The 25118-nt window shown below is 36.7% G+C and overlaps 4 protein-coding genes across 4 annotated transcripts; 1 reads left to right on the top strand and 3 right to left on the bottom strand.

The window, feature by feature from the left end:
* The first annotated feature begins 8035 nt into the window (after positions 1-8035).
* LOC114715999 (succinate dehydrogenase subunit 6, mitochondrial-like) lies at positions 8036-10160 on the top strand. Its single transcript, XM_028900922.1, has 3 exons — positions 8036-8233; positions 9330-9432; positions 9821-10160. The coding sequence occupies exons 1-3, from the start codon at positions 8036-8038 to the stop codon at positions 9973-9975; spliced, it is 456 nt and encodes a 151-aa protein (XP_028756755.1). The 3' UTR covers positions 9976-10160.
* A 430-nt stretch (positions 10161-10590) lies between these two features.
* Positions 10591-13579, bottom strand: LOC114716005 (fasciclin-like arabinogalactan protein 17). Its single transcript, XM_028900929.1, has 3 exons — positions 12195-13579; positions 11011-11126; positions 10591-10901 (listed from the first exon to the last, which is right to left on the bottom strand). Exons 1-2 carry the CDS (start codon positions 13498-13500, stop codon positions 11053-11055), a joined length of 1380 nt encoding a protein of 459 aa, XP_028756762.1. The 5' UTR covers positions 13501-13579; the 3' UTR covers positions 10591-10901; positions 11011-11052.
* A 2922-nt stretch (positions 13580-16501) lies between these two features.
* LOC114716014 (E3 ubiquitin-protein ligase RHF2A) lies at positions 16502-20980 on the bottom strand. Its single transcript, XM_076303821.1, is given in 10 exon segments — positions 16502-16870; positions 17000-17360; positions 17467-17574; positions 17783-18029; positions 18032-18164; positions 18248-18356; positions 18452-18514; positions 19942-19988; positions 20078-20217; positions 20826-20980. Coding segments are annotated over 6 exon segments (948 nt in total). The 5' UTR covers positions 18490-18514; positions 19942-19988; positions 20078-20217; positions 20826-20980; the 3' UTR covers positions 16502-16870; positions 17000-17047.
* Positions 20981-24469: 3489 nt separating this feature from the next.
* LOC114716011 (uncharacterized) lies at positions 24470-24880 on the bottom strand. The gene has a single exon (XM_028900939.1). The coding sequence runs from the start codon at positions 24878-24880 to the stop codon at positions 24470-24472; it is 411 nt and encodes a 136-aa protein (XP_028756772.1).
* Between the last annotated feature and the right edge of the window lie 238 nt (positions 24881-25118).

The following is a 25118-nucleotide window of genomic DNA, read 5'->3' as shown; positions in this document are numbered from 1 at the left end:
GCGTGTGGGTGAAAGACAAAGAAGAAGAGAGTGGGCAAAGATGAAGAGTGATGATTGAGAGAATGAGTGGGCAGGAGCAACCCATCTCCCTAACTATTCTGGCCTTGTGTAGCGGACGAGGGGGGCGAGATGTTAATACTTGGAATGTTTAGAAATAAGTGATAGAAAGAGAAGACAGATTTTAATTATAACGAGCTCATGGGATGAAGCTTTATACATGGGGTTCACTTAGTTACAATTTTGTGTCTTTCCAAGAGGGGACTGGTTTTCCTTGTTTCAGTTTACTCCTCACCACCAAATTTAACACTTGGGGTAAGAAATTTGTTTTAATTCTAAATATAGACTTGTTTAGTTTCATCTCATTAGTATTAGCTTTTTTATTTTCTATATCCTCACATTTATTACATATCCAGTATTCTCAACAACAAAAAAATCCTCCAATCCTTACTGTATAATCTAATTAACTCATTTAAGTAAATCAATAATATTAGTTAAATTAGTTAATATAATATGCTACTTCTAAAAGACTCTAAGCATCTTCTTTAATTTCTTTCATCCTTCTCTTATTTGATTATTGTTGGAAAAATATCAATAGAATTAATTTAAAAAAAATTAATAAACTTATGAAATGGGTCTTACATATAAAACTAATATCAACTATTGAATTAGATCCTATATTAAGGACCAAAGGAACAGTATTATAAGGAAGAAGAACATTTTTTTTATTTAATAGTAACTAATTTTTTTTAATTTTCGTTAATTCATTAATTGAATTTTAAATTTAGGCCCAGGAAGCACCGGTAAATTGCAGATATGTCCCCAGTAATTTTAAGATTTGGTCAATTATTTGAGCTATCAAAAAAGCCTATGTTTTTGTTTTCTCTGGGACAGTGTGTCTACCTCCAATGTGACGCCTCTCCTTTAGGGAGAGTTCCTTTAATTACTCTTCTTTTCGTCTCTCCTTTTCGCTTCCCATGTACCACAAAAAATATGGAATACTATAGAAGGCTGGCTTTACTAATTAAATCTTACTTTATAAAAGTGCTCGAAAAATTAAACTCGGCTTATATTTATCCAAGTTCTTGACATAAAAATCAGTTGTCCTTTCATTCATTCTGAAATTGTACTATCTGGTAGCATATATTGGCCCGTCGTCTACACTAATCAGCAGAATTTTTTTTTGGGGGGGGGGTTCCTCAAAGAAGTTTTCCCCCCAATATGAAAAGAAACAAAATTTGAATCATTTTTATCGGAGTAACTAATTAAATAGTACGTAGTTTACTTGGATCAAAAACATTTATTTTGTTTCCCAAAATGTCTTTTTGCCTTTATTGATTCAACAACCACCTCTAATTAACAAAATTCACTGATAGATCAGTAGAGTAATATTAAAATTTTAAAGACTAACTCAGTTTTAATTGATTTCGTTAACTTATGTAAAATTGTTAACATTAATTGTCACCTCTTCATCATGTTACGTAACCTTGTACTCCCTCCACTGCTTATTGTCACCTCTTCATCATGATCCTCTGCGTACATTAATTATTTTATAAAAAAAACTTATTAATTTTGAACGAAATGTTTAAAATAAATAGATGATGAAAAGTCAAAAACAGGTGAATTATACATATACACCGTGGCCCGTAGGTGTTCAGAAGAAGAAGTTCTTCCAAAATTAGATCGTCAAAATCATGCAAATTAATGAAGAGCTTTAGTAAATGCTGATTACGTAAAAATTAAGTCAACACAGGCAAAAGGGCAGTATAAAGGTGTTACCAAGCCATGGCGCTAAAGGGACTTGAAATAGCAAACAACGGAAATTAACTTTTGTCCATTTCTGTATACAAAAGAGTATCTATCTATCATCTATCCTCTCCTGTTTACTCAGTGATGACTGACGAGACATCCTCCTTTTATAACAATGTGTACTATTTCCTTCTCTTCTCACGTGGGATTCCTCATTATGAGGACGCAAATAGGTTTTGGTTTTCTCTTCCTTTCCTTTTCTTTTTCCTGTAGTTTACACTCTTCCGGGTTACAAACAACTAAATAATTAATCACAAGCAGCAGGCAAATCCATAGTCCACAGATCTACTGATATATCGCCATAATACTGTGAAGCCACTGCTCAGCCACCTCCATTTGTCACGTTTTGTACTGTTATTTTGACGATTATCTTTGGAAGCATATATACGCTAAATTGCGAGGAGTGAATGTGATTGGGGGGTACTTCATTATTTATGTACGTTCGTATATGGAAGAGATAAAGTAGAACCAAAGGATATAACCCAAATTAAAGACAAAGATGAATGGAGCTTTTGTGCTATATGAAACTTTTTTTTTCCTTCTGCTGCCTTTTCTTTTCTGTTCTTTTGATACTGGGAGCTTCGTTGTTTTTAAGTGGCGATCACAGTACAGATCCCATCGGAAAATGGTGCTTTACGTGTTGTAACTCAGTGTGTGCGCGCGCGCGTACGCATGCCCACACAAATTAAAGATGAGAAAGAGTTCTGTTGGAGACAGAGTTGGATCGATCATTAAAACCCTAAATTCTCTTCATGTGCTCTATTGGGCGCCATGAGTTTCAGATTTCCGAGTTCGTCTATAAGGAAGGAGGCTTGGGCGAAGAAGAGGAGTGACCTTTTCAGGTCAAAAAGAAGAAAAAAAAGAAGACGAGTGACCTTTTGATTTGGGACTGCATTGTTTTCTCTCTCTACACCCAAATTGTGATTTAAGACCACCGAACAAGAAAACATAGGCCAGTTATCAGCGTCACTTGAGAAAAGCAGAAGTGAAGACAAATTCCACTTAATTATTACAATGAACAATCATCTCAGTTTATGAGAGAATATGTAATAAATCAAACTTTCAAAAGGAAGCTCTGACAGACGTATAAAAATAAAAAACTAACTAGTTTTAGAAAATAAAAAATCAAATTGAAATAAAATAAGGTAAAGTAGAAGATAAGAGATCGGGTTCTAATGGATTAAAATTAAGAAACGGAACTGAAACGTCGAAATAAAGTTAAAGGACCAGGTACAAATTAAATAAGAGAAAGAATAAGAACATAAAATAAAATTAAAGAATTGAATTGAACTCAATAAAAATGAAGGAAAAAATAAAATAAAATTGAGGAGTCAGAGGATTCATTGTTTACCCGTAATATAACTTTTTTTTTACTTTATAATATATAAAGTTAACCTTTAGCATTGTGTATTCTTGATTTTTTTTTTTTAAATGAAGTGAATATTTTATTTAGGAAGTGGCAAATCGAATCGAAATCAAAATAAAATCAAAACATAGCTGATGAGGCGGCTGTGAACAGGGTTCCATTAATAGAGACATGTGGACTTCAGCCCTAACAGCTAAAACCTAGTTGTGCCACATAGTCCCTCCCTAAATCCACATCAACCACGACTTGCTAGAGCAACTATATATTACTCCTCCGGTTCTAATTATAAGACCTAATTGACTTATTTGAGGAGATTAAGGAAGTAAGTTAAGTTGGTTATTTATAATAAATAAGTGTTATTATTCCTAAAATATCCTTGCTAATTAAATATATTGGCTAAAACTATCATTATTAGAAGGATTATCTTGGAAAAAATGCATAAATATAAGAGAGAAAATGGATTGGGTCTTATAATTAGGACCAAATAAAAAGTCAAATTGAGTCTTATAATAAGGACCGGAGGAGTACTATTCTTCTCTTTTATTCTGTCATTTGTTTGAGAAAATAGTGAAACGCAAGTTTTCCTCGCAAATCAGATACGCGACAGTTTATTTTCACGAAAACGAAAAGAGATAGATAAAAGCCCATAAATAGTGGTAACTTTTTACGTCCTGTCACTTTGTGATATATATATATATATTTTAACAGTTTCATTTTGAATATATATCTCGCTCCACTCTTTACTCGAGTAAACACCTGTCGCGCCGCAGATCGGCTGGCGACGGCCACATCCCCGGCTACCGTGCCGGCCACCACAGAGTTTAGAGATTTCGGAAGAGAGAAGAAGCGGAAGTCCACGACGTTACAAGACTCGCCGGCGGTGGTGATGACATGAACAAGCCGAACGACTATAATGAAAACCCCAACAGAAACAACCGTATGAGAATATTCCTGAGAAAGCCGGGCTAATTCCCAGAGGCAGTCTCCGTTGCAGAAAATTTAATTAATACCTTCCCAGAAGAAAATTGATTTCACAGAACAATCCCCCAAAAAGATAAACAAATGAATGAAAGGCGTAATTTTTCTTGCTTGGGAAAGCACTAAAAGAGAAAAGAAATGAAAAGGGTTGATATTTCAGGAGGAGAAACGAGCGGAGGTGTGGTTAGCGCCGGTGGGGACGGATCTCCCGGGAAGAGAGGGAGGGAGAGATGAGATGCAGAGATATGAGCAAAACACGTCATCAATGGTCAGAAATAGGTGCATGCCACCTGTACCCATATCTGGGACCCACTATCCACATCTAAGCTCTAGCATCTGTCTGCCAGTGCCAACTCGTGCTAATCACGGTACTAAGGTTTTAATTATTTAAATTCGAAATTTTTAATTAATTTGAAATTGAATAGGATAAAAATACTCTTTTAGCCTTATAGTCCTTTCAATATTTTTTACACAAACTAATAAAAACTTAAATTACATTAACTCTTTATTAAAATATAGCAACTTTCTAACTTTACTCTTGTTTAATATATATACACCTTTAAAAAAATAATTATCTGCACTATAATAAATAAAGAACAATATAATATATTCATAGTAAAAAATTTAATAAAATAACTTATAAATAAGAATAAAAAAACTTTCTTTTTCTACCATATAAATAAGACCAAAAGAGTATCCTTTAAAAGTTTTAATCTTAGCATTAATTATAGCTTCAATTATAAAAAAATGACTGTATATGTCCCAACCTAACAAAAAGGTTGATCCCCCCCCTAACTGCATCCAACAGCATCAAAACAGTTCAAAAATCCATTTGGGTTTCGTCCAATGTGGTCAACGATGCCTTTAGCACTGATCCCCAATTGATAAAATATTGCTACGGATGGAGAATTTCATTCAACATATTAATTATTAACTTTTCCCCGGGTCATGAGGTCATGGGACATGTAATAGTAATATTAAAGTCAACATGTCTTGTTTATAATTTGACACTCCATGCGTTCAAATCATAATCAAAACCACAATGATTAGAGTGTTATTATTTAATTCACAGCAGCCTTGGACTGAACATCAAATCATGCTTATCACAAGAACGCGTTAGTATTGTTATATCAGCTCGCTAATTGCGTTAAGGCATGTACCCTTCCGTCGCAAAGTGTGCCTTGCAAATCAAGTCAGCTAGATTGCTTGCTTTAATTTGGTGGTGTATAATATCCATGCTTTTCAAGTCTTCGTCAACGAAACTATAGTTATAGTTATGTATGAGAAATAATTACATGCTATTGAAAATGACATATATAATTGGACTTATAACACATACAATATATACATGGGTTAATATAATTTTTGATTCATCAAATTTGTTCTTGTTTTAATTTTGATATTTGGAATTCAGGTTGTAGTTCTTCAAGGAGTAAAATGTTCTCAATTTTTATTAGATTAAATAAAAAAATTTGAAGAACTAAAACTAAAACGAGGATAAATTTAAAAGATTAAAAATTATATTAACTATATATATAGATTGAACTTTTCTTTTGGCTGAAATAAACTTTCAAGAATTATTTAAACCAATTTGATTAGTGATGAAAGTTTAGAAAAGGAATGATATCAGAAAAATCTGAAAAGGGGTAGAAAATTCCAATGATTAGAGTGAGAGGGTGAGATTCTGGTTCTGGCAAAGAAAAAGAGGGGATGAAAATTTGACCATGCAGCACTTTAAATGTTACCGGCAGAGCCTAGAACGAGGCACGAGGGCAAAGGCAAGTGCAATAATATATCAATGCACGGATCTCCATGTTTCCTCCATCCGCATGCTCCCCTTAATGGTTTTATCATTCCCTTCCCACCTAACTAACATTCTAACCATCATTTGCTACAGTAATTAAAGTCTCTCGTCCTGCCGTTGAAGAAGAACTATAATTATGAAGTTATTCTGTGAGTGAAGAGGATTAAAAACATCATAGTGTAGTATATAAAATTGCACCATGGAATATATCGTGCTTTTCCTCTACAAACAATTTGGGAATTTGAGTAATTAAAGTTCCCACTGATTCAGGATGGCTCAGGCTACAAAATTCCAATTTTCCACACAAATATGCCAAATTAAAGACCGAAATTAAAAGTTGTAGCTAGCTACTTAGACTAGCAAGGATAGGCTGAGACATATAGGATAAGTCAAGGGTTCAAACTTCCCTGGAAAAAAGGACCAAAAGCACAAGTTGTGGATCGAGAAGTTGATATGACTTGGTTCCAGCATACGTAAGAAATGAGTCAAATCAAATGCAAGAATCCTGAGACACTCATAAATTAAAACGGACGCATGCCTGCCTGCCTGCGCCTGCCTGTGTTTATTATGGAATGAAAGTCGCGGGCGTTTTGTGAACACTTAAAGCTGAATCCTTTTCGTCAGGCCCTTTGATGTGGAAGGCAAGACAGAAAAACTGTTCACTAGCTAGACAAATAGATGATGGATTTGGAGGAATAATTAATTACCCATTTAGAACGGCTTATAAATAGTTTTTTAATAGTGATTTACAGTATATAAGACAAAGAGTTTTGTCTCGACTTATATAAACGTGATTATGAGTAATTTCTTATGCCCTCCCAAACAGGTCCCAGGGAGTCAGAGAAAGGCCAATCACATACCTAACAAATCCATCCATCCATTTATAAAGCTAAATATGAATCCTTTAATAAAAGTAGAAAAAGAAAAAGAGCCGCGCTATTCGTTTCATTAATTATGAAGAGTGATGTTTGTTAGAGATTATACACATACTGATATCAAATACAATCGCCGAAAGCTCACAAACATCATGATTCTTCGACTCCTATATATTTTCTGTTGGAAACATATGCTGGTAGCTGGATGGACGATCTTTCATGTACTTCGAGCCCTATCTTCTATATATCGTTGCTGAGCCCTCCATTTCCATTCCTTTCAGGTTCCATCTTTCGTTAGTCATTACAAAAAGTGATATAAATATAATTATTCTTAAATAGCTGCTATAAAATGATACCCACGACAAGAAAATGAAATATTCAGTCGTCAAATTTTCAAAATTGAAAGACTCGTTTCCCTCCTCCCAAGCCGTGATTAAGATAGCTTATATTGTGTGTCATAGTTTTCTATTCGAGTACTACGTTAATTTTTTCCGTTGGCAAACAAAAAAGTACGTTAATTTTTTTCCTTTTTACCAAAACAAAAAAACTGGTCATGATGAAACGTTAGTTTATTTTATTTTTCCGCCACCAGTTGTATTTTTGGTCTGTTCATGCAAAACCAACATTGAAGTGTTTTCTACTGTTTAAATAAGTCTCCCTTTTAGGCCTGGTTCAAATGGGTCTAGCGTCAGCGCAAAGGCCTTGTAAACTTTGGGCCTTAAATCTGTGGACCTCTTAAAAAATCGTGACCTAAGCCCAAATAACTTTTATTTTATAGCGTTTTTCACCCTAGAGAACAGAAAAATTAATTTTAAATGTGTGTCAAAATAATTAGACGACAAATCATCAATATCAGTAATCAATATCATATGATTAAAAGAGATCAGCCCGTGCAATATGTACAGATACAAAAATTACTACATAAACTCAATTAAAAAAAACCTATACAATTTGCGCTCGTAATGTAATTTATACAGCAACGAAAACTCTATTCAATTTTTATTAAATCAATAATTTTAACTTAAAATGCATTCATCAAAATGTTTTAAAATAAGTGTAAAATATTCAAATTGCAAATTTTGATATTTTTTGGCTGTATTTCTAAAGTTTAAAACATTAAATCAAGAAATTAAAATTAGGAATTATACAACATATTCTCTCCCGGAGTGGAACGGCTGGAGCTTGATCGATTCAACAAGGCAGCAAATGGAAGAGGAGGCGGAACGTCCTTCATCGCAATCCTTTCTCGGTGGGCATTGGGAAGGCTTCAAAGAGTTTTGGTCTGAGAGGTTCTCGTTTCTCAACGACTACTCCAGGTTCATCCAGCCCGATCATCTCCTCCCGTCTTGGTCTAGCTCTGATGTCGAGGAATTCATGGCTTCTGATCCTATTCATGGACCCGTCGTAATATTTCGATTTTTTTTTTCCGCTTCATTTTAGATAATGTCCCGTTTATTCTTATCCTTATCCTTCACAATATTCTCTGCTCCTTGTCAAGCCACAAAGTCTCACTTCTGAATTTACAAGTAGAATTGGTGTTTGGGATTTCTTTGGCAAATCTCTTCGTTTCAATTAATGTTTCCTGAATCTAAGGCTTAATGAGCATGATCTATGAAGCAGGTGAAATGTGAATGTATCGATTGGATGAATAGTCCTGGCGCAAATTTGCAGCCATTTACAATTTGATGTCGTCAGAACTAGCTGTGTCAAGCATACAGGTTGCATATATAGTTACTGCTGCATGCAGCATAGTTCATGCATTCTGATGCATGCTTTGAATTGATCACGTTGGAACTTGCTAATGTTACTTCATGTTATGAGTCGAGCATTAACTCTGTCCTGCAGTGGAATCATATTATGAGAAATTTTGTTTGACAAACTAGTGCTATTGTTTTCCTTCGGGAGTTCCAACTTTGAAACGCTGCATCAGACGAGCTATGATAGTGGACATGATCTCCTCTCAATCCATGATTAGATGACTTTCTAACATGCATAATCATCATTGGAAATAGAAACCAACTCATTATCTGGTCACCAAAATAGTTCGACTGTAGTTGTATTGCACTGTGTTCTACCATAGCGACAGTATGTCACCATCCACCTATCCTTTTTCAGTGTAATTCTTATAATCAGGGGGGATCAAAGAATTGAACGTGCTTTCAGACATCAGTGCCAACCCTCCTGACAATTGACTTTCTCTTCCAAAATCAAGAAATATAAGCTTTAGAGCATGGACGATGGAAAAAAAAAAAATCGGCTGCCATTGTTCTTGTTGGAGATCGTTGTCTTTATAACGTGTCTTAGCTGAAAACTAGCATAATTGAGTTTTAGCGAAGCAAAAATTGAAGCGTCATGGATGAATGAATGATTATTGTGCAATGTTTGTTTTGTTCTTTTTCCTTGTTTTGGAATAGAGTTTTCCGGCTTCAACATGTGGTTTCTTTTGTGTTTGAACTGCAAATTAAATGAGTTCTAAAGTTAAATTATTTCTTTGTTTCAGCTGAGAACTGCTAGAGAAGCAGCGAAACTAAGCCTTACAGGAAGTGTTCTCGGAGCAGTATCTACTGCAGGTTTTGCCTATAGATATTCACGGAGTCCTCATGGTAATCCACTGTTCCTCGCAGTATAGCCAATTTTTCTTGCGACAGTGCCATTTTGGACAGATATCAGCTTGATTATCTTATTTTTACGAGTAGAAGAGAATGTCTATCTTGCCTGCTCATTTTGACACTGGCAATATTGAAGAAGCTAGTTTCATGAAAGGGAGCAGGACATTTTTATACAGATTTCTGGCATGAGTTAACTTTTTGTGTGGTAAGAAACCCCTTTTTGGTCGCATTAGGAGGTTTTGAACCCTTAATCGCTACCTACAACCGACTTCAAAGCTACTATCTAAGCAAAACTCATGTGGCTCTATCATGAGTTAACTGACAATTGATACATTTGTGCATGTTAATATTTTACATTTATTTTCCCTACTACATTGAACAGGTGCGGCACTGTCTTTTCTGGCTGGAGGTGTATTTGGATTCACATTCGGACATGAAATTGCAAATCACGCATTTCAACTTTACAGACTGGACACAGTGGCTGCACAAGCCAAGTTCTTGGAATGGTGGCAAAAGAAGAGTGAAGGAAGGTCTTAAAGCACTTGGCTTCGGGGTTCTTTCTGCAACTTTTGTTGGAATTTCTGCAGAATTGAGAATTGATTTCATTCATGCCAATGCAAATTATGCAATGGTTCATTGATCATTGAATAAGTAACTTATGATGCATCTTTACACTTTTAACTAGTCGAGTGATTCCATATCTTGGTCGCAGAACATGTTGAACGTTGTTGTCTCATTTCTTACCCATATGCAGTCCTTCGTTGCTTTCTCCAAGTGCTTCCATGGAACTAAATCAAGTTGATCCAACCACTTGAATGATCAAAGTAATACCTTTATTTTTTTCTTACTCGGTTTATATAAAAGCAAACCAGGTCAACCTAACCAACCTATCCAGACTATGTCTCAGGTTAAATGGTTTTTTTTTTTTTAAAATTATGTACATTTAAATATGACGGAACATGTAAATTGAGAGATCATAGAACGAAAATTTCAGGATAAAAGCCTTATCTCTTAAAATCTTAAAAAACCCTTACTTTATAAATATTGGACTATCGCACTTGCTATTTATTGTTTTACTCTAATTAATGATCATTAGATAATAGGTAATGTAAAAGAAAATCCGAGTGCTTAACATGAAAGAACCGCGAGTCATTAAATCAAAGAATAATTTTTATTGTATTTCCATTTCTTCCGTAAAAGTGCTTATTGAATTCGCACTTATCAACAGTAAGAAGCCCCTCACACAAATGGCCGAACCTTCCCCAACAACACAATCTACCTAACAAATTGTTGAAATAATAAATCTAGATACACGTGATATGCACTATCTTATATAATAGGGCTATGGAAACTGGAAGTGTAAAAAATTAATGCAACTCTTCTTCATTCAAGTGTGCTGCGTCCATATTCCATGGCTTTTTACATCTATGGAATTTTCACAAATATTGAGCAGCTTGGGTGTGCTACAAGAAACGCCGAGCAACAAAAAGAGGAGAAAGTTACTAGTCGTAAAGAGTGTCGAGAAAATTATCAAGTTATTAGAGAACAAGAGATAGTAATTCAGAATCTTACTAATTTTTAAAATTCTTGCTTGGAAAAGGATGATGAGGACTTTCAGTGGCAAGGGGTAAATCTACCATGTTGTCCAATGGTTCCAAGCACCCAGCACGCTGCCTCCAGCAATTTTCCTGCCATTTCATGCTAACTTGAGCTTAAAGAGAAACCACATGGAACGCTATTAAAGAAACTATTTGTTATTAAGAATCACTTGTATTTGATCAACCAACCAAATTTAAGAACTTCGTGTGAATGGCCATGTGAAGAGAGATATTAAAAATTATTTAGATATGATAAGTCGTCCGGACAACCAAGGTTGTGCTAACAAGGTTTTTGCTTAAGAAGCAAGATTTGAATATTGACAAAGTCATGAGATATTGAAGTAAACATCAGATTCATTTTGAGTTGGAGAAGTAGAGCTTTAACAGATTGGCCAGCTATCCGCGTTCATCTGGTAGGCCAGTTTTCCTTGAAAGCACGCCCAATGTCGTCATCAATAAAGTACTCGATATTTCATATGAAACATTACCGGAAAGCTAATTTTGAATTAATAAAAGCAAAACAAAATCAGCACCCGCCATAATTTCAACTGCACTACTCTGTAAAGATTGTCCAAGTCACGGCGCACACTAATCTCTCGTATCAAGTAATTTGAATTTTGAATATCCATGCATACAGATATTATACGATATGCATACCATTACAAGTTATTGACAAGAAAGCTAACCGTTAATAAAAATTGATGCTCCGTTAGTCTTTTTACTCAAACTTGTAATATTAATATTATGTATTTTGAGAAGAACTGAGCATCTCCAATTGTTGAAAATCATGTGTTCTTATTGAAATTCTACATGTAAAAGACATAAAAACATATCTAAATTTAAAACGCAGAAATATTATGTTGGAAGGGCTTTATCTCCTATCCTCCTCGCTCTTCTAGTTCAAAGCAGATAGTACGGAGGTAGCCTTGGATTTTCCTTTTCAGTTCATAAATCGTCTTTTCAATTCGATACATTGGTCCCCATTCTTAACTAAGAAGTAACATTCCCTTTGCTTGTCAATAATTAACCAAACAAAAATACACCGAATGCACTCATCATCATCATTCATCAACTATTTCTTTTCGATCTTGTGAGAAAAAAGTAATATAACAATGTTCATGATTATTTAAAAATAATTTTGAAGAAAAGGCAACGCACCTCTTCTGTGCTTGACAACGACCTTAGCGGGTTGAACCGTCCTGTTAATGGGCTTCGTCTCCTCCTCCAGTGGGAATAATACGTTATCGATGCCCTGAACCGAGATCCGCCCATCCGTATAGATATCCGGGTCGAACAAATACGCCGACCCGTCTCCCTGCCCGAATTTCACTGATCCATCTGCCTCTTGAGCCACCACCTTATGCGGCAACCGTAGGGTATCATACCGGACCTTACCAAACCGTCGGACTGCATTGTACATACTCTCTTCGGTTTGATACTCCGGTATAAGATGGTAATAGATAATCTGTTCCGGTGCACCTGGTTCACTCAATTGGTCGGTAGTCAATTTAGCCATGGCCTCATCATTGGGAGCCAAAACGGTGAGCACGTACCCCTCGGAGACTAGTCGACCCATTTCAGTGGCTAAGGATGTTAGATTCACCAATATATCTGCCATTTCATTGTACCCGCCGTAATGGAGCAGTGTCTGAATAAAATCCTTCACCTGGGCTTCACCATTGAAGTGGTGGTGAGCTCCGCCTGGTCCCGGCGCTGGAGCAGGAGCTAGTGCAGGACCAGGAGCCATTGCATCGTAGATTGGCAAAGCAGGAGGAGAACCGGGTTTCGCCGGTGGGGCAGGTTTCTTCAGCCGATGAGTCCTCGGGTCCACTTCCGGTGCTCCCTCTGGCTTCACTGCCGTGATAGACTGGAGGCTTCGCCGGCGGTTGAAGTCGTCTTGCACGGACTGTGGCACCAAGAGGCGCTCAATCCCGTGGATGACGCCATCGGGTCGGGTCACCGCATCAGGTTGGATAATCTTGGCGCGATCCACCGTCCATTCTGCAGTCCCATTGTTCTCAAGATGTAGATGGTCATTGGAAAGCGTATCGTGACGGGTCAACCCGGTCCGAGTCAGAAGCTGCTCCGATCCTATTCTGGTAGGAATGATATGGAACATGAGTAAGGTCTGGAGAGACTTGAGATTACCGGGTTCAAGAAGGAAGCGCTTGAACTCCGGGTCAAGATCGCGTTCGAGAGCTTCATTTCTGGGCGCGAAGATGGTGATATTGTGGCTGCCGACAGTATCCTCCAGAGTCTGCAAGAGCATAGCCTTCTCCACAAGCTCAGCGAGTTCCGTATAATGCGAGTCCAGAAGAGCCACCAGAACCGAGTTGGAGTTTATCTGACCAGAGCTGACCGACGACCTGGTATTTGGCATTTCCGACAACGCAAGGGGGAAGCCAAAAAGAAGAAGAAGAAGGAAGATCCGGAGCTTGGCAACGCCATAGATGCGACAAACCATGGCGACTTGAGGGAATGCGGCGGAATGGAAGAGCTGAGGCTTGAGAGAGAGTTAGACAGCACAGCGCGGGGGAGAGAGAGAGAGACTACTTGGGTAATTGGGTTGCGTTGTGAAGTTGGTGGGTATACGTATATACTAAAACTCAGACACTGTTTCTGTTTTTTTTTTTTTTTTAAATAACAGTGCGAGGCTGGAGAAAGGAAGATGTTAATACCCCATAATCAGCATGCATGGGGATCTACTTGTCCGTTAGGCGAAACGGCAGATATTATCAACACGGAAAATCCAAACTGTCCCAATTTCTTACTGTATTATGCTATCATCCAAAGTTAAAACATTTTCCCATTATCTAAATTCTGAGAAATCACATTGACTGCTCATTTGTTGATATTGATTCCTTTAAGCTATATCATTTTCTTTAATTAAGAAAACGTCATTACATAAAAATTGTGCACATAGTATCCATGAAAAATTTGTAATATTTAGAGCATGTATAAAAGAAGCCTTTTTTTCCACCTTATTATTCATTCACAAGAGTCTTTGTATGTCATCCCATCATACTGATTGATACTATTATTGATTGTTTACCAATTAATAAATCACGATCACAAATATACAGTTAATAAATCATGGTCACAAATATAGAAATAATAAATCCAAGAGTGGAGCCCGCTTCGGCTTTGGGTTCTCCTCTGCTTACTTTGTGCCACATGCTAGCTGTTTCTGTCCTCTCTGTCCCACCCAAAACACACCACCCTCCTTTTCACAAAATGCACCTTCGTTTTAGTTGACTCTAACAAGTCACGTCAGAGCTTTGGTCTTGGACGCTGCAAATCCAAATGCAAATATTTTTAGCCTCCCACTATAATTTCCATACTAATTTCAAGAATTTGTTTGGTGAAAGCAATTTAGCCACCAAAGAGCAATTTAACATGGAGATTGCGATACCACTTGCCAGAATCCTCTGGAGTAATAGCATCTCATTGATTAGAGAACACATTAATACATAAAAGGACAAGTGGGAGTGACTGGAGACGAAATTCCGAGAACAGGCAGGCGTTTGCATAAGAAGAATCATCCATTATTATTAAGTTATGGGCAGTTTTGGCTTAAATATTAAAAGAGTTTGGTACTGTGTATCCCTCAACAGTTAGGTACAGGTATGGAGCTTCAGGAAAGTATTACATTATGGTATTGTTGTTTGTCTTGCTGTGTGCCCCAAGAAACTAAACCTGGCTTAGCCCTCACTCCCTCTCACACATTTGTCGGTGACACTAAACCATCACTTCCATACGGATTATTATGATATTTGGTCTTCGAATCTTTTTAAGTAGTTGGCATGAATCAATATATTGTAAACAATCCGAATTGACTGAAACACCCTTTTAAAAGAGAGTTGCGACCCCTTTAAAGAAAGGGTATTGTGGACTATATACATCCAATCCACTTTGTCATGATGCAGAAGATTTCGTCAAAACCAGTGTGCTTTGGCCCTTTTTGTTTTCCCTTCTCTGGTCATTGTTCATGATCTCAACATGTTTGTCTCGGATGTACAGGAGAATGGACGTCTCGTCTGTTTTTTTAACATGTTTTAGGGCTTCTCTTTCTTGTGGGAGAAATTTTTTTCCTTGATTATGTTGATGTCAACCGGGGAAGATGCTTGCCTCATGTGCATTAGAAGATAACCACGTCGGACTTATTTGGTAAGTTGATTTTACGAAGTTCTTTATCCCAAAAGCAAGAAAGCAACACCTTTAATTAGGAGTAGACCATGATGTGAATAGTTTGAGGCACAGAAGAAAGAGGGTCTCACCTTGAGCTCAGAAAAATTGTTTCTACCTTTTAACAATCGATTAAGCACATGACAAAATAAAGGAGCTTTCGTTTCAAGGCAAGTCGACAATAAAGTAAATAGCCCATTTTTTCAACAAAAACATTTTTTGAAATTACGAAATCGCGTTTTTATAACCAAAACATGCAAAAATTGTCAAGTCAAAATTAAAATTAATCAAACCATACGCGTGTGTTTAGTATTTGTCATGTTATATAAATGATAGATATAAAAATATTTGAATCGAAATATATGCAATCATAATTCATCTTCTGTTACTTGGTCGGCGTAAAGCATTGTTTATTTTTCAATTAAAAATAGAGGATGGATTTTTTAAAAATGTGATAGAGAGCTGTGTACAAGTTAAGCATAGAAAAAGTACCAGAATGATGAAAGATAATAATAACCATGCGAGAAGTAAGTAAATTATTGTGGGATTAGGGTTATTATATTAGAAGCATGTTAATTGACCAACACTTAAAGGGCATCGAAACGTTCAGTCAAAAAAAAAAAAAAAGCATCGAAATGGGCAGATTCAATCGATAAAGAAATTGGACGAGCCTTCGGCTCAGCTGCTCGTGGGGCATTGTCTCGTTCCTAATACCACGAGGTTGTGCGTTTGAACTACCCGATTAAATAGGAGGCGTGCGCCCATTACGGGAAAAAAAAACATGCGTGCGTTTTAATGTAGTACTCTTTTATTCCTAATAAGACTAATTTTATAGTATAATTTACGATATAAAATATAAAACAAGCCTCGCACCAGAGGAGTAATTTTTAACAGCTCACCCACCCCAAAAGAGGAAGAAACCAAGGGCCTATGGTCCCGACAGTCAAGTTATTGGGAAAAACACGGTATCAGCTTTATTACTGTCTGTGATGGACTTTTCTCCATAATACTAAATAACGGTTCGCTAGATAACAAAAATTTAAGTATTCAATATCACACAGCAAAAGCCCGTCAAAATCTCACGTCATTAATTAATCCTGCGGGTAGCATACTTGAGAAGAATGATCAGCTATCATAAGCCTGCGTTTCATGCAATTGTGAAAACTAAATTTGACTGCTGCATGCCCAAATCCGTTATGGTTTGAGTTTCCAAGAACATTTTGCATATCTGCGATGACTATTCACATTGGAGGACAGGTGGTGACAACAGAAGACACTGGTAAGGTCGCAAGCTGTCCAAACAGAATTGCATTTAATAACATTCACATGAAAGTAACAGAATTCTCAGCAAAAGACTCCATGCCCCCAAGGTTGGAAAACAGCGAATCCATCACTAGCAGAAGCACAGTACTTTATGGCGGGTACTGTGAGAAATATCTACAGGTTTACATGGCGAATATACAACCATATATAGTTTCCTAATTTCTAAACCAGTTTCTATCTTTTCTAGGTTCTTTATTCCAAATATGGCAAGCACTAACACCTTCAGCGAGGAAAATGGATTATCACTTGCCTGGCTTGCACCAGCCAAAAGGCAACACACCACATTCACAGAATTTCATATCCAGCAAAGGACAATCTATTTCTACCTGATACCATAAAAAATAATGAGGATTAGTAACCAGATCATACAATATGTGTTTCCATGCTAAACAAGACACATAGGAACCTTAGCATAAAAAGAATGAAAGAAGCTTCATATCACGTAAGTATTTCACCTTTCAGCCACAGCAAAGCTTAGAATTGAAGCAAATTATGCTCAATGCTTAATTTGAACTAGAACCTGCCGCAAAGGATGCTTTTGTGTTATTATCTCTCGACAGGCTTTCGCCTTCTGCATTTGAAATATGTCGGTCATTTGGTTCAGCAACCGAACCACCTTCTAAATGACTTTGGGCAGGATTGCTATCATTTCTATTGTTGTCTCTGGTATCAAGTCGTTCCATCAGGCGTGACACAGTTGCAATCCCTGCATTAGCCTCTTGTCTACCTTCAGATCCCACATCAGGCATAGAGCTGTTGCGAGAGAACCATCTCTCCTTCCATCCCCTGGTGCTCCTGGATATCGACTCTTTGTATCTGCAAATAAAGGGTGATAAGTAATATCCAAACCTAAGAAACCAAGGGACAACTCTTCATTTCCATTACACATGCATGCAACATAGACTAATCACTTCTATACTACCTCGTTGAAACTGCATTTAGTCTAGACTTCAAAGATTCCGAAAATGATTGGAATTCTGATGGCCCTGCTCTGTCCTGACTGCTAGGAGAAGACTGGCTAGGTGATCTCCTATAAATAGTTTTGGGATAAAACAGTCAAGATTATTATAGCTGCATTATTGATAAATAACAAATATAAAATCTAAAACAAACCATACTATTCACAACATAAAAATAGTGTGGTTCATTCAGATTCTGTGCAATAAACTAGGCTTACTTCTGGTTTTGAACTCATCAACATGAAAATTATCCAGAAACAAATGAAGAATGATAATTACCTACTGTTGTAAGAAGATCCCTGGTTATCAGCAGCAAGAACAGTAGATCCTGATCCTGAAGCAGAGATATGGTCTGCTTGAACAAGAGGAACAGAAGTTGACCGTGAAGACTCTTCCCCAGTGGCAGGAGTTGGAGATAAAGTAGCAACAGTGATCGCTGAAGCTGGTTCACCATCTGCCCCATGGGTTGGAGAGGCAGGAGCCATGGGAGGTGAATTGGGATGGGCTGAAAATACCAAAAATGTGGCCGACCTTGAGCTGATGACCTGTTTCTCTGACCTTCCCTTCTAGCAATATGACGAGCCCGTCCCATTGCAGCAGCAGCAGCTAAGTGCTGTATGATACGCTCTTCAAGATCAGCATCATTTGCACCAACGGGCAGCTGCACGAGAAATAAATCTTAAATAACCCATAATAAAAAAAACTAAAGTGATGGTTTCAAACTAGCATAAGCAGACTACAAACATGTTGTAACTCGAAATCACCCAGAGCTGGATGATGAAATATTGTGGCATTTCTAGGCGGATTCAACCTAATGTTCCTCTCTCTTTCCACCGCTTCAAGTAATTCCTGACTGCGAACACAGAAGAAAAGGCACATTAACAATGAAAAGAAATAATGGCAAGAATATCAAAACAAAGCGAAGAATACAATGGGCATAAAGAAAACCTTGTAGGATCTTTGAGACTGATAGGTTGCCAGCACATGGGGCACTGAGAGCTTCGTTGACACCTAGAAGATAAGCATAAACGTAAGTTCAGATCATATCTCCTCAATATAGCCAAATATTTCAGAACACAATCGTTCCTACAATGAGACTCTTCCTCGAAGATGTTTAATTAACAGTAATTATTATTAGTTATATTGGCCTGAATAGTACTTATAAAACAAAAGGAACTCATAGACATAAGTGCTGTAGTCAATAGCTGTACTCCGACACATCCTGCCCCTCGCTTGTAAAAGGATTATCAGGGTTAAAATAGTAGCCAGGTGAGGGGTAAAGACACCAAAACAAAGGAGAACATCTTCCTGATGGCAGCTTTAACTAATCTTCTGCAGCAAGTTTTAATGCCTGTTAGTCCAAGTTATAATCTCTTCCTAGCCTCCAGGGGATTAAGAAGAAAGCATCTGTCCTGAATGATGGCAGCAAAATCCCACTCTTCACAGTACTCATGCGATTGAAAGAAGAAATCGGATCTAAATTATCAGATTCAAAAGCCACTGGATCAAAACTCACGTATTTAACCAATTCTGATTCCTTTTAAAGTGTGGCAGCTTCAGCCAAAAAAGAACAAAATCCATACAAGCTACACAAGTACAGCTATCCAGAACCACACAACCAGTCACCAACAGAGATACCTACACCAGCCTCACTCGTGCAGTTAAAAAGGCACTATCCAGGTTGAATTTGAAAGTGCCAAGGGGAGTTGTCCAACTATGTCTATTGATTTGAAGATATTTTTCAATTTAGAAATGCAATGTACAAGATCCTATTATCCCTCATATACTTTGGAAACAGTAACTGAGTATTGAGAAAATGTACATATACTGAACCATAAACAAAGGGGATGTGAACTTAATTTATTGAAGATCTAGGTCGTGGTCAGTTATGACTAAAATAGTTTTTTTTTTCCCCAGCATGGTACCTCAGTCAAACTACAAGAACTTTTGAGTTACAAGCTCAGGGCATTAATAGGCGGACACTAATGCCTTACGGAAACACATTATAGCCCTGTAATTTGTTAGCGCTAGTTCCTTAAGAAGTGCATGTTTTGACTAGCGATGACCAGTTTTTATGTTTTAACTATTTGTGTCCTAATGTTCTAGAAAATAAGCCTCATTCACTTTTCAGTAGATACTCATAGAAACCCATTTCCCTCAGTCCGTCAGTAACTTGATCAAACAAAACTTTATCAGGTAGCCTTTACCGTATAACGAAGTGCAGAAGAAAGTAAAACTCCATACAAAATTGTAACTCAAGGAGATCAAATTGGTCTCCAAGTTATATTGCAGCAGCTATGAAGGCTACACTCAACTGCAATAACCGCGAATGAATCTTCCGCCAAAATCAATACTGTCCAATACTGCACTACAACTAATAATTAATAATCGCTAAAACTGGCTCAAAGCCGAAAAAAGATAAAGCCACATAGCGCTACCATTCTAGAATGCACTGAAGATGAAACTCATGTTTGCAACTTGTCACCTGCAGGAAGAGGGAGAGCAGCTTGTTCAAACGGTTGGAATATACTAACGGCCAAGAAAACTAAAGCATAAAACTCTAAATAAGCATACTGTTGAAGGATCGCTGTCATGAAATGCTTCGAGACATATACTACAAGCATCATCACAGCATCCTGGATTCCACCCTCCACGAAGGCTGCAGCAGAAGTCAAATGCGCTTCAGACTTCTTATTCTCTTCCAATCCCGGACCCTGAAATATATCAGCTTTGAGAGATATATAGAGGCAAGTTTGATATCCAAGCAAGTTGCAATAAATCAAGACATGCCGTCGAATGGATTGATTAAATAAGAATTATGAAAGAAGCAGCAGACTAGTCTATAACATATAGAATTCAAACCAAACGAAAATAACACAAAATCAAATTATCACTTCAACGGGACCCGATTGAGTCAGGAACGAACAAGTCAATCTTCCAACTACTGAAAGTAAAAAAATCAACTACATTATAAAGCCTAAAATGAACACAGTGAAGCAGAAATAATTGTTTTCACTAACATGAAGAATTATATATTCACAAATAGAGAGCATCTACGATCAGTGAAATAGCATGGTAAAAAACCGTGAAAAGGATAGAAAAGTAAGAGAAATTGATCAGCGGAACATATATCCTCAGCAAGGTCAATCAGTAGAATATGATGGTCGGATGACAACCAGTAACCCAGCATACAAAGGGCTAATAGTGGTGGCAGCCATCACAGGTACCAAAAAATCCTCCGTTTGGTGAAGGTTTTTCCCAGCAACCAAACAAACGAACCATGGCAAACGGATTAGGGGGGGGGGGGACTCGAAATTTTTACCTCCATGAAGAATTGCGCCAGACTTAAGCTAGTCAGAAAACAAAACGATCGGGCGAAAGCCGGGAGAGAATCGAGCTCGGAATAGAAGAAACCCTAGCGAGTCTGAACTGATTGGAGCGAGATGGCTATCCTTTGTCTCTGGCGTTCTGCCCCTTTTTTTTTTGGCCTTAAAGACTTGGGAGTTTTACTTTTTTGGCACTTGAACCCCCTCGTCCACGGAGCAACCGAACCTTAGCTAGGTCGTCTACCCACTACTGTACTGACACGTGACATTATCTGGTGACATCCTTTGACGAGTCACTCCTCGGAATCACATACCATGCTCTGGACATGAAGTGCGATCCTCATCGTCATCATTCTCAACTATTTACTATATTTAAATTGATTTTGAATCATTTAGATTTAATCTAATTTAATTTTTATATTTTAAATAGTTTCTATGGTAATAAATACCGGTTCAGGCAAAAAAAAAAAAGGAGTTCTTTTTTAATGGAAAAAACACAGGATTTTTCCCTGTAGAAATTAATATAAAAATAACTTTTAAAAATAAACCATCTATAATCTAAGCTGAATCTGCTTGCTGTTGCGATCAACATTTAACAAAGATCCTTCATACTATGCGTTGCTTCAAACTTTTTCATATGTTTTTTTATTAGTTTATTATCATCTATGATAATATAAGGAGTAGATGATCATCAACACATGGGCAAACAAAAATCCTTAATACAAAATATAAAATTTATAAGCAATCACATTATTTATAAATGGAAAATATATCTAATCGTCAATGTTGTCATAATTAGACTAAATTAGCTAATTCGACCAACTGAACTAGCTTGCGATTTAATTGAAACCAGTGCCAAAACCAGTAAATAAAGTAAATTGTTGGGATAGTAGTCAGCGGAGGGACAAGCCTGATAAAGCAAATTGGGTTGGCTGGTTCAATAAACAGCGATCACATGTGACCTTCATCTTTGCCACGAAAATATTGATCCAGAGATATAAAAACACGAATAAGGTTGAAAGAGAAGAAGAACCAGGAAATAAAAAATAGGGCGCAGGAGGAAGAGGGAATAAAATGAAGAAGAAGGCTAGCACTCTTAATTCTACAGACTCGTGTTTCATCAGCCACACAGCCCCCAGTGTTGAACATCAAAGTCGGCAGCATTTTAATTTGTGTAATTTATTATGATCTGCGATCATGCTCATGCCATGAAAATGTTGACAACTGTTTCAAACGCGTGGACATCAATTGGGTACATTTTAAATTTAAATTGCTGTGCCTGAAGAAGATTCGCCCAGATCAAGGATAACTTGTTAAATTCATAAACCAACCAACTAACAACTGGAAAAATAAATGGATATCTGAAACGCGTGAGAGGGAACCACTGTGGCGGTGATGGCCAAAACCAGTGCAGCAATGAAAGATGAGGGCGCCACGATGCAGAGTCATTATAGACATTGGAGACTTTAACACAGCTTTTGGATGTAATTTACCAAACACTCTTTTGATTTTATTTATAAGAAGAATTATAATGAAATCCCAAACAAAAAAATAATTAAAAAATAAGTTTTAGAAGTTGTCATTCTTACTATAGCAGTTGTCATTATATATTGTTGAGGTTGTTATTAGAACCTTTTGGTCATTATTTCTCTTATATGAAATTTGATTATAATTCCCTCTTATTTATAAGGCAGAAAAAAATTTCTTAATTCTTTTTATAAATTAACTCATTAAATTTTTAAGCAATTTTTAAATAGTTATTTTTCTGAAAAGTATATATGTATAAACAGGTGGATAGTTAAAAAATCTTATATTTTAAGAAAAAGTTATATGATTTAAGATTTTTTTTATTTATGCAAAACATGTTAAAAATATTTTATAAATAAGTTTAGAGGAGGGTAAATAAGTGAATGTGATTCCAATTTATGTGCAGTGCGTGTAACCATTCCGCACAAACATGCCCTTAATGAAATTGACTCGCCGGGTGTTGTAATTAGATAATATGATCGCTATACTTCTTTTCTCAGTTACCGGAGAAAATGGATACGATAATAAATTTAGCTTTGACCAATCAATCAATTCACGTTTGGCTCATCCAATGACGGATGACCCGTTTGAAACTTTCAATCCAATTCTCTGGAAAAAAAAAAAAAACAATTTTAGAAAAATCAAATGAGCTCGCGGATCCACGCTCATAGCCGTATGGACTAAAATCAAGTTTCCTTTCCATCTATTTTACTCCTTCCGTTTTTTTATTTTAAGATTTAATTTTTTAAATAGGTTTGCCTTTTTTTTTTTATAAGATTATCTTTAAGTTTTTCTGAATATTTAATGTAATATTATCTGTTTTACCTCTAATTTAATATATTTAATACATTCTCTTTTTTTATTTATCTCATTATTACTCTCTTATATTTATCTATTTATATATAAGGGTATATTTAGGAAAAAAACTATATTTGTTACACATTAATTACTTTTAGCTAATTTTAACTGTTTTTTTAAACTGTCTAATTTAGTTAAAAAGACTTTATAATAAGGGATGGGATAGTATATCTGCAATGACCGACTCACTTAATTAATCACCCAATGCTAAGCCAAACATGGTATGAAAGCAAACAACCGAAGTCGTCGCTCCCATTTTCAAGCCCGTGTTTGTGTTAACCAAGCTTTTCTTCCCATAATTAATAAGGCGGGCGGCCCCCTCGCCCAACCTTTTCCACACATTTTAGATACTGTGATGTTAATTGTAAGAGATAATTAAATAATTTAAGAGATTAAAAAATTTATTAAGTTAGTTGTTTATAATTAATAAGTGTTATTTTTTTACAATACTTTTACTAATTATATGTATTAACTAAAATTACTATTTGATAAAATTTTAATATATGTAACTGCTGTAAGAACTACTTTGAAAAAAAATAGATTAAATAAGAAAAATAAAATAAATTAAAATCTTATATTTATGACTAAATTGAATATCAAACTAGTTTTTATATTAAAGACTCAATATAATATTAATTAATAATTACAATTGCTTTATAAAAAAGGATATAATTAATTGGAATTTTATAAATTCCTCGAATGTGGACGTGGGCCCTCCTCAACTGTTGAACTTTTTTGCTTTTGAGCAACACTGGGATGAGATTCTCACCAGTCACGACCAAGCCAAAGGTACCGTCAAAGAAAATGTCCAACTAAAACAAATGGCTAGTTAAAATTCTCGTTTCTGAGAAATATCTCATCATTAAATTACCATTTTCAGTAATTCAGGTAAGGCCACCTCAGCTTATTAAAATCTACTAGTACCGCCGTAATTTAATTGATTCTTGGAATATGACTGCGTCCCACTTCTATTTTTACTTGTCAAATTGAAAAAACGCAGGCAATATATCTTCACGCAAATATGTCATTTGATTTTATTATGAATTTTTTTGTCAAAATAATGTGGTATTTTAGCATGCACTGGTTATCATTCTTGAAAGTAGAATAAAGAGCACAATTTAGGAAATCGATTTATAGTCAAACACGGTTTTATGAAAACAAAATATACATAAAACTACTAAAGAAGGAGCTGAGCTTGATCAAAGACTTGGCTCAGATCCAATCGGCTCGAGTCCCGTTTTGCTCCCTAACGGTTTCAGGACTGAACCTTTTGGGAGTGACTCCTCCAAAACCCCGTTCCGTCGAACGGTGACCACGTTTCGGCATCCATCTCCCTGGTTTCTGACCCCTCCTTCAGCTTTTCCTTCGCCATCTCCGATGCCAGGTGCTCCTCCAGCGTGGTCTCCACGTAGTAAATGGGCCTACACTTGGCCCCACTCCTCTCATTCAACAACACGTCCTTGTCCTTCTTCAGCTTCTGCGGTTGCGTTTTCCCTTTGTACGTGTGGATTGCCTTCCGGCAGAGTCCTACCGGCACCTTGTACACCACTAACGCCACGATATTCATCACCGTGCATGGCAAGCAGCAAAATATCGCCGTGCATTCCGCCGCCGTACCCCCGGCAACCTCGCCGGCCCCACGCCTTCCTCGCAGCTCATTGTTCATGACCGGCCCGTGGGTTTTACCCGGCAGGGAATGCGGGGATTCATCAACTTTTGATTATAATCCCTATCCAAATCCAAATGATAGTCGGAAAAGCAAATACGAAGGACGGAAAACTAGCGAAGGGATTGGAGGAGAGGTTGGTTTTTATGATGAATGGTAAAATTCGGGAATTTTGGTGATTATTTCTCCGCTCGGCTTGAAACGGAGAATTTTCCCGAGAAATACCATTAGCAAGAAA

The sequence above is a fragment of the Neltuma alba genome, unplaced genomic scaffold (genome assembly GCF_004799145.2).
Source record: "Neltuma alba isolate B1F8T4 unplaced genomic scaffold, ASM479914v2 tig00011640_pilon, whole genome shotgun sequence".
Classification (NCBI taxonomy): domain Eukaryota; kingdom Viridiplantae; phylum Streptophyta; class Magnoliopsida; order Fabales; family Fabaceae; genus Neltuma; species Neltuma alba.
Note: the sequence above shows the minus strand (reverse complement) of the source record. Positions and strands in the feature narration are given on the sequence as shown.

Coding starts and splice junctions, on each gene's coding strand:
- LOC114715999 (XM_028900922.1), top strand. CDS start 8,036: ATGGAAGAGGAGGCGGAACGTCCTTCATCGCAATCCTTTCTCGGTGGG. Junction 8,234..9,329: donor ATCCTATTCATGGACCCGTC/GTAATATTTCGA, acceptor TCTTTGTTTCAG/CTGAGAACTGCTAGAGAAGC. Junction 9,433..9,820: donor ATATTCACGGAGTCCTCATG/GTAATCCACTGT, acceptor TACATTGAACAG/GTGCGGCACTGTCTTTTCTG.
- LOC114716005 (XM_028900929.1), bottom strand. CDS start 13,500: ATGGTTTGTCGCATCTATGGCGTTGCCAAGCTCCGGATCTTCCTTCTT. Junction 11,127..12,194: donor CGTTGTCAAGCACAGAAGAG/GTGCGTTGCCTT, acceptor ATGAAATGGCAG/GAAAATTGCTGGAGGCAGCG.
- LOC114716011 (XM_028900939.1), bottom strand. CDS start 24,880: ATGAACAATGAGCTGCGAGGAAGGCGTGGGGCCGGCGAGGTTGCCGGG.